The sequence below is a fragment of the Euphorbia lathyris genome, chromosome 1, assembly GCF_963576675.1.
Source record: "Euphorbia lathyris chromosome 1, ddEupLath1.1, whole genome shotgun sequence".
Taxonomy (NCBI): Eukaryota; Viridiplantae; Streptophyta; class Magnoliopsida; order Malpighiales; family Euphorbiaceae; genus Euphorbia; species Euphorbia lathyris.
In genome coordinates this window covers 40223823-40233760 of record NC_088910.1, presented here as the reverse complement: position 1 = coordinate 40233760, position 9938 = coordinate 40223823, and the positions used below count along the sequence as shown (strand labels likewise).

The 9938-nt window shown below is 37.3% G+C and overlaps 1 protein-coding gene across 1 annotated transcript; it reads left to right on the top strand.

Annotated features, from left to right (window-relative positions):
* Positions 1-1093: 1093 nt before the first annotated feature.
* Positions 1094-9361, top strand: LOC136229255 (lysine-specific demethylase REF6). The gene is made up of 7 exons (XM_066017911.1): positions 1094-2177; positions 2601-2679; positions 3210-3277; positions 3391-3541; positions 4028-4704; positions 5511-6227; positions 6419-9361. Exons 1-7 carry the CDS (start codon positions 1316-1318, stop codon positions 9160-9162), a joined length of 5298 nt encoding a protein of 1765 aa, XP_065873983.1. The 5' UTR covers positions 1094-1315; the 3' UTR covers positions 9163-9361.
* Positions 9362-9938: the final 577 nt, after the last annotated feature.

Sequence of the window (9938 nt, the reverse complement as noted above, 5' to 3'; positions counted from 1 at the left end):
AATGTACCTTAGCATTTAATGAGTTCTAAGATTTCACATCTATTCATAAACTACTGTCCTGATCAAAATAAAAAAGTTGCTATATGTACATCGCTTCTCTAAAAATCCTTATCTAGGTTGGACTTCCAAGATGTGTAATGTAGTACAAGGATGCTTTACACTAATCCTAGATAAATATGTTAGATGTTATTAACCAAAAAACAAATCGAATACAGAAAAACATACAAACAATACAATTAGAAATTAAAAAGAAAGAGTTAGACAAATTTGAGATCTGTATTAACAGTTTTCTTAAGATAGATGGCGTCGCTATTGACGATCGTCTCTCAAGATACAACAGATTACGCAAGCGAATTCAAACTGTGTGTAAACTCGTTATCATCGAAGTAGGAAAACAAGAACAATATAACCATACAAAAAGTTTTTTTTCAACAATTTTTTTAATAGCTTATGAATTTGACAATCCATTCTATATAAATAGAATTCGAAAAGATATATCTTTTCACGAATGAACACGACTATACATGAACAGACACGACTGTTCACAACAGATATAACTGTTCATAAAAGGAAGTGTTTATTGATATTTAAATTAATATATAATTTTATTCAAATTTTCTAACAAAATATAAAAAAAACTTCATAGAAATTATATACAAAACTTTTATTTAACAAAAATATCTAAACAAATATTAATAAGAAATTTTATTACACCATCAATGTAATATTTATATATATTTATTTTTTAACACCAATAAAAAATACTATATAACGAAAAAGAAAATCACCAACGTATTTTATATACGTAGAAAAAGGAAAGTAACCAACGTAAAAGGCTATTGACTCTTGCAAGTAAATGCGAGTGAAGAAAAGAAAAGAAGAAGGTCAAAGTTTAGGATAAAAGAGGAATGGCAGAAAGAGTAATTAAGAAGAAAACAGATGTCATTTAAATAACCAAAATCAAACCCAGAAACGAGAATAAAAAAAAAAAAAACTCACCCCTGCCCTGCTTCAATTTAACACCCTCACTCACCCTCTGCCCTTTCCTTCCATTTTCACCACTCTGTAAAAAGAAAAAAACAGAGCAACCCAACCCAAACCCATTACACATATATTTAAGTATTCTTCTCTTTCCCCTTTTTTTATAAAGGAAAATTAAAAAGGGGAAATGAAGCAAAGAATCTGATCAGAGCTTCTCTCTCCTCCTCTGTTTCTCTCTCTTCCAAGTCCAACAATGGACTTCCTATGAGAAAGAAATAAAGAAGAAACAACCTTTCTAATCCAAAATTACCCAATTTATATTCTCTGTTCTTTCATGGCTGCTTCTGGTGGGTTAATTTCTGAGCCTGCATCATCATCATCACAGCAAGACGTTTCTCAGTGGCTCAAAAACCTACCATTAGCACCAGAGTATCATCCTACACTAGCAGAATTCCAAGATCCAATTGCATACATTTTCAAAATCGAGAAGGAAGCTGCTAACTATGGTATTTGTAAAATTGTTCCTCCTGTCCTTTCCGCTCCTAAGAAAACCGCAATTGCTAACCTTAACCGTTCCCTTGCTGCTCGTTCTGCTTCCAAATCAAAACCCACATTCACTACACGCCAGCAGCAGATCGGATTCTGCCCCCGGAAGCCCCGCCCGGTGAAAAAGCCCGTGTGGCAGAGTGGGGATGACTACACTTTTCAAGAGTTCGAAGCTAAAGCTAGGGCCTTTGAGAAGACCTATATTAGGAAGTGCTCCAAGAAGGTATCTCTTTCTCCTTTAGAGGTGGAAACCCTCTACTGGAAAGCTACTGTTGATAAGCCTTTCTCTGTTGAGTATGCTAATGATATGCCGGGCTCTGCTTTCTCGCCGAGGAAGAGTGGAGGGAAGGAAATGGGTGAGGGGGTTACTGTGGGGGAAACTGAGTGGAATATGAGGGGAGTTTCGAGGGCAAAAGGGTCATTGTTGAGGTTTATGAAGGAGGAGATCCCAGGGGTTACTTCACCTATGTTGTATATAGCTATGATGTTTAGTTGGTTTGCTTGGCATGTGGAGGATCATGATTTACACAGCTTGAACTACTTGCATATGGGGGCAGGGAAGACTTGGTATGGTGTGCCTAGAGAGGCTGCGGTTGCTTTTGAGGATGTTGTTCGGGTTCATGGATATGGAGGAGAGATAAATCCTCTTGGTGAGTTCTTATTGTGCAAAACCATTTTCTAATTTGCTTCTTATATTAGAATAATTAGGGAACTATCTAAATTAGGCTCCTCTGCTTTTACTCATGTTCATGTTTGGTCTATGCTGCTAATATTGAGTCATATGGAAAGGCATTGCCAAAAATGCAGCTATGATTAACACCAGTTAATTAATTTGATGACTGAGATAATAGTGTGATTCTTGCAAAATTGTAGAGTTGAGAATGTTTCGAGTAACTAATGTGACTTGATTAGATGACTATTGTACAACATGGTGGGATTTGGTGCTCTTACTGCATAATCTAACTTGGAGAGTGAAAAGTGATATTATTCTGGTTTAACTGAATTGCAAATTCACTTTATGCTTATAAATACATGTGAATTAACGCAATCATCTTCCATTTGCTTTCTTCCAGTTACATTTTCTGTTCTTGGTGAGAAGACCACCGTTATGTCACCTGAAGTTTTTATTAGTGCTGGAGTACCATGCTGCAGGTGCCCTTTCAATCTCTATAGTGTACCATGTTCAAGTATTTAACTTGCTAATGTTTCACTCTGTTTGGAGTTTGTCTATGAATCTTTGGGTGTAGGAAGCTATGTATCTACAGATTAATTTTGATAACATTCTTAGTGATATCATAGTGGTTATCCTTGTTTTCAGTAGTGTTCACCTGTACCTTGAATGACCAAATGAATTCACCATTAGATCTAAGACTTATTAGAATCCTATGGAGGAGATTCAAAGCATCCTAAGGCTTAGATTTAATAAGCCTAGATCTAATGGTTTTGGTAATTCAAGGTTCAGGTGAACACTACTGTTGATGATTAGTCATTTGAAAGGAACCATTTAAGACCAAAAAACAATTATTACAAGTTACAACCTCTATTCCTTTCAGCAAACATAAAGTTGGGAATTGAAATTTAAAACTGATCTTAGAATAGTTGTAATTTGTATAAACCAATAATTTCAATCTGACTTGAGCTCATCTGCATATTTATCAACTCTTTAGTTACATCTGAATCAGGTTAGTGCAAAATGCTGGGGAGTTTGTTGTCACTTTCCCAAGAGCCTACCATTCAGGCTTTAGTCATGGTAAGCTTTACATTACAGTTTAGTATACTTGTATTTAGAAGCAATTGCTCTGTCTTCTTTTTTAGCTGTTTTTCCTTTTGGTTAATGTGGGCATTCATAATTTTTAAATATAGGATTTAATTGTGGGGAGGCAGCTAACATTGCTACTCCAGAATGGCTAAAGATTGCTAAAGATGCTGCTATTCGAAGAGCTTCCATTAATTATCCACCAATGGTGTCTCATTTCCAGTTACTTTATGATCTTGCACTTGAACTATGTACAAGGTATGCATTTTGAATAGCCTTTCTTTTGGTTGCTGAAGTAGCAACTTATTCTTTTCAACCATTTCCTGATACTCTTCCAAAGAAATATTGCTTTTTCCTATTACAGAGTTCTGTAATAGCTGGACATGATTCAGTGATTATTTATCTAATATTGGCAACTTTGATTGGGTCGAAGTGGTCAATCATAAGCTGCTGGGAAGATTTCAAACAGCAACTGACTTGATTCTACATTCATGGAAAATTTTGTTTACTCAAGAGACAATTGTCATAATTAATTTTCTTGTTGCCTTCCATTTCTTTATTAACATATAATTCTGTACCTCCAAGAATTATTAGAAATTAGAAATCCAGGGTGGACAATTTCTATGATATGTGAACAGTGTTTCCAAAAGTTAATGTTATGATTGGAATGAGTGTGATGTATGCTGCATAAAATTAGCTGTTGTAATTGTAGCGTAACTCATATTTCTCATCTTCTTTTTGCAGAATACCTGTAAGCATTGGTACTAAACCACGGAGCTCTAGACTAAAAGATAAGCAAAAAGGCGAAGGAGATACCCTGGTTAAACAATTATTTGTTGAAAATGTAGTTCACAATAATGACCTGCTTCACAAACTTGGAAAGGGATCTTCAGTTGTACTTCTTCCTCGAAGTTCTTCAGACATTTCTGTTTGTTCAAATCTGCGAGTTGGATCACAGTTAAGAGTCAGCTCCTCTTCAGGGTTATGCAGGAACAAGGGAATCATGAAGTCTTCAGAAAGTTCAGTTCCTTATGAAACCTTGCCAGATAGGAACCAGGAAACCAGTGAAGTAAAAGGCCTCTTTTCAATGAAAGGAAAGTTTGTTTCTCTATGTGAAAGAAGCAGGTTTTCCTTGTTGAATGGAATTGACCCCACACAAAGTATGGACTCTAGCACTGACAATGAGGGTAATGTGCATGGTGAGAAGCTATCCGATCAGAGACTGTTTTCATGTGCAACTTGTGGAATTTTGAGCTTTGATTGCATTGCTATTGTTCAACCAAGAGAAGCAGCTGCTAGATACCTCATGTCTGCTGATTGTAGCTTCTTTAATGACTGGATTGTTGGTTCTGGAGTGATTAATGATGGGTTTTCGTTAGCCAATGGCAGCATAAATACTTCGGATCAGAATCCCTTTTCAAGTATGTCCTAAATTGTCTTCTTACTGTATCATTTGCGTTTCATGCATGATATAAATATAGGTCAAAGGCAAGTTTGTGATTATATACATTCTGTTGACAACAGTATTGATCTCTACCACGAGGACTGAATTTATAACGCATGTTTTTCATTGCATGGTAATGCATTTCATGGATTGGCTGTTAATCTGTAAGAAATGTGCTATGGTTGAACATTCCTGGTTAAGGAAGGATCTTGAAGGTGGGGGGTATCTATATAGGTTGGAGATACTTTTTGTATACTTATGAACCCCTCTGTACTTCTTTAGTGTGAAAATAGTTTTCTTTGGTACCTCTAATTGTCTCTGTATGTACCCTGTAAGAGGTGGTGGCTCTAATAGTGTTAGTTGAAATTGTCTTGTCCAACTAGAAGCAGATAATGGGAAAAATTCATTTGTAGAATCTCTAATGGGTGATAAATGGATAAGAAACATCTTTTATGCATGTCAGAGTAATATTCGTTTCCCTGTGTATGCAGGGGAAATCAGTTGTTTTTGTCACTGTGGTATATTGGTGGTGCATGGCTCTAGCCTTGAATCATGCCTCTTATTGTGCTTTAGAATTTCATGCTTGTATCAATGTAGCTCTTTGATCAGATAAAGTTTCAATTTAACTTGCATATTGTGTAATCTTGCAACTGACTAGAGGCTTTTTATTTATTTATTTATTTACTTACCATTTATGCTTCTCTGTTTTATAGACCGTCTTTAGGCTGGTTCCTTCTGAAGGTGTTGTTCTGAAATGTGTTCCCTTTCTTTCTTAATATACAGGATTGGTGGAAAAGAATACTGCGGATGGTTTGTATGATGTTCCTGTTAAGACTATTGATTATGAAACTCAAAATGCAGATCAGAAGGAAGGGTCTTCAAACACAAAATCACAGGGAGACACTTCTGCTCTTGCTCTATTAGCTTCGAATTATGCAAATTCATCTGACTCTGAGGATGAGATGGTTGAACCAGTTGCATCACACATGACAAACTGTTCAGCAGAAATTCAATATCAGGCTTTGAATACTGCTTTTCCTTCCAAGCAAGAGTTCTATAATAGTGAAACTGCCAGTCATACTTGGTTTACATCAAGGCTTGAGGATGGAGATAAATTTCCTCTTCAAACTGTTGATTGCCATGTAGAACATGGACATGGAACTGGCAATTTCAAGGATGGAAGTGTTAGAAAACTTGGTTCTGCCGAGTTTGAAACTCAGAGTCCGACTTCTTTGGAATTGAATGGTTCCGAAAATATGTGTAGAGATGTAATGTCAATGCCACATATAACTTCAAATTGTTCCTCGGTTGTTCATGATACTGAATTAACAAAGTTCAACAGAGGAATTGTACTAAGAGATAATACACGCATGTCGTTTTCCCAAAGATCTGATGAAGATTCTTCTCGTGTGCATGTGTTCTGTCTTGAGCATGCTGTGGAAGTGGAACAGCGATTTTCCCGAATAGGAGGAGTTCATATATTGCTTCTCTGTCATCCAGGTGCGATATTTATGATAATCTACCCCATCTGTTCATACCATGGACGGGTCATTTCCCTGCTTCTTCCATGTTCTGTTTTCCTATACCAAAACCTTCCCGTATTTTTAGATTCATTCATATTAATTTTATCACATATATAGGCACATTATAGTCTATCTACTTCCTTGTAATTTCTACAAAAACATTTGCAGAGTATCCCAAGATAGAAGCTGAGGCAAAGTTAGCATCAGAAGAACTGGGAATTGATTATCTCTGGAACGATGTCACTTTCAGGGACGCCACCAAAGAGGACGAGGACAATATTCAATCAGCTTTGGATGGTGAGGAAGCAATACCAGGAAATGGAGACTGGGCTGTGAAGTTGGGGATTAATCTCTTTTACAGTGCCAATCTTAGCCGCTCTTCCCTTTATAGTAAGCAGATGCCATACAACTGTGTTATATACAATGCTTTTGGTTGTACATCTCCAGCTAGCTCGCCTCCAAAGTTTAATGTTTACGGCAGGAGGTCTGGCAGGCAAAGAAAAGTGGTGGCAGGGAGATGGTGTGGGAAAGTTTGGATGTCAAATCAAGTTCATCCTTTCCTGACAAAACGGGATTCTGAGGACCAAGATTATGAACATGAACAAGATAGAAGCTGCAATGGTTGGATTGTACCATATGAGAAGTTTGAAAGGAAACCAAAAAATATCTGTAATACTAAAGCCGCCTTGACTGCAACAAAATCTGGGAGGAAGAGGAAAAAGACAATGATTAATGGGCCAGTAAAAAAAGTCAAATGTCTGGTGTCAGGAGATGCAGTTTCAGAGGATTCAGAAGAGGGCGTGTCTCATAAGCAGCATATACGAGTTTATAGTAGGAAGCAAAGAAAGCATATTGGCAGAGAAGTTTCATGTGATTCTTTGAAGGATAGTTCTCATCAGCAGGATGGTAGAAGTCTTGGAAGCAAACTGGGGAGAGCTGTTGAGAGAGATGATGCTTCAGATAATTCCCTGGGAGGAAACTCTCATCAGCGGACTGGAAGATTGCTTAGAAGCAAACCGGCCAAATATATTGAGAGTGACAATGATGTTTCTTATTCTTTGATGAACAACAATTCTCAAAAGCAGCAAACCAGATTTTCTAGAACTAAAAGTAAGCAAGTCAAATATTTTAGAAGAGAAAATGAAATTTCAGATGATTCACTGGAAGGGGATGTTCTTGATCGACATAGAAGTTTTCCTAGAAGGACGCAAAGCAAGTTTTTTGAACCAGTTTCAGATGATTCACTTGAGCAGAGTTCTCTGGAGAGGGTTGGTAGAAGCAAACGAGCTGCATATGATGAGAAGGATGATGCAAATTCTGATGATTCAGTGCAACATAGTTCTCTTCAGCACACTAGGAGGATTTCTAGATGTAGCCAAGCCAAATATATCGAGAGGGAAGATGAAGTTTCAGATGATATGCTGGAGGAAAGTACATACCAGCAGCACACAGGATCTCGTAAGAGCAGGCAAGATAAATTTATGGACAGGGAGGGTGAGGTTTCCGATGACTATCTGGAAAACATTCATTGGCCTCGCTTAAGGACTGTTAAAGGTAAGCAGTCCAAATTTATTGAGAGGGAAGATGCAATTTCAGATGATTTGCTGGAGAGCAATATTCAGAGTCAGCCAAGGGTTCCTAGAAGCAAAAGGACTAAATTTGTTGAGAGTGAGGATGCAGTTTCAGATGAATTGCCCGAGGATGATGCTTGTCTGAAGCACTTGAGGATTCCTAGGAGCAAGAGGGCCAAATATTTAGAAAGTGAATATATATTAAATGATTTGCAAGATGATGATGCTCAATGGACACCTAAGAAGACTCCCAGAATGAAGCATCCCAAATGTATTGAGAGAGAAAATTTATCAGACGATTTGCAGGAGGAGGATAATCATTGGCAGCAGACAAAGAGCTCTCGACGCCTGCCTGGTACATCTAATGAGGAGGATGATGTTTCGGATAATATGCAGGAGGATGATACTCACTGGCAGACACGAAAGACACCTAGAGGCAAGAATGGTCAATTTATTGAGAGGGAAGATGTATCAGATGACTTGCAGGAGGAAGAAACTCACTGGCATTCAGGGAAGCTTCCTAGAGGCAAGCAGGCCAAACTTATTGAGATGGAAGATGCAGTTTCTGAAGATTTGGTGGAAGATGATTCTAGTAAGCAGCAATTGAGGAATCTCAGAAGCAAGCAGCGCAAAATCCTTCCCAAAATGAAACGAGAAACTCCTCGGCGTGTGAAACGAGCAAAACCCCAGTTGAATAAGAAAGTTACTCCCCAAGCAATCAAACATGAGAAACAAATGAAGCAAGAGACTCCTCGGCTTCGGAGTTGTAAAAATGAGCATAATGCTAGACGGTTTGAGTTGCATGTTGAAGAGGAGCTGGAAGGTGGACCAAGCACACGCCTTAGGAAAAGACCGTCAAAGCCCTCGACAGAGACAGAAACAAAGCCAAAAGAGAAGCTGCAAAACAAAGTGAAGAAGATGAAGAGTCCTTCAGTGAAGCCTCTGACTAACCAAAAGAATGTGAGAAATAAGTATGAAGATGCAGAATATCAGTGTGATATTGAAGGGTGCACCATGAGTTTTAGCTCAAAGCAAGAACTTGCTGTGCACAAAAGAAACATTTGTCCAGTCAAAGGGTGTGGAAAGACGTTCTTCTCACACAAATATCTGGTGCAGCACCGACGAGTTCACTTGGATGATCGTCCCCTCAAGTGCCCCTGGAAGGGCTGCAAGATGACATTTAAATGGGCATGGGCTAGGACAGAACACATAAGGGTTCACACAGGTGCTCGCCCTTATGTCTGTGCAGAGGAAGGTTGCGGGCAGACGTTCAGATTTGTGTCAGATTTCAGTCGCCACAAGCGGAAGACTGGTCATTCAGTGAAAAAGAACAGAGTTTGATTTAGAAAAAAAAATGTTAATTTAACACTGCTAATGCAACTGTTGTTCAAATGACACAGTAGGGCTAGGTTTAAAGATAGGGGGGTTAGAGTTCCCTGTAATTGCCATTGATATTTAACTCATTCCTCTTTGTCATTGGGTCTTAATTAGTCCCATTTATTCACTGCAATCCGATCAATTGCTAGGTTTTTGGCATTAACTTCTGCAGTTTGGAACTTTTTAATGATCAGTTGCACTTGCTCTTTAAATAAATTAATATAAAATTCTAAGCAATTTCTTTAAAATTTTATATTTTGAGCAGAAAAGGATATTGTAATTTCAATTTCAAGAAATCAATTCTATAATTAAATATGTGCCCTTACTAAATAAGTAGGATTTGATGATTATATGATGATGGTTAGCTAAAATCCTTCCTCTTAAAAAAATATGTTCTATGGGGTTCCAATTTAGGGGGTGTTTGGTTATACTTTCGGAATCGGAATTGGAATCGGAATCGGAATGATAAGGAATCGGAATTGGAATCACCATTTAATAATTATGTTTGGTTTAGTTTGTAAACGGAATTTGATATTTGATATTTATTTATTTATTAGATTAATTACACCAATAGAAATTTTTTTTTTGATAACACACCAATAGAAATTTTAATAAATATATACAATTCTTTAAAATGCAAGTTCAGTTATTGGAAAAAATTCAAACGTGTAGATATTACCTAATTGAGATTTGTATCAAAAAGAAAAAAAAAACATTACAATGCACATCATGCGCATCGT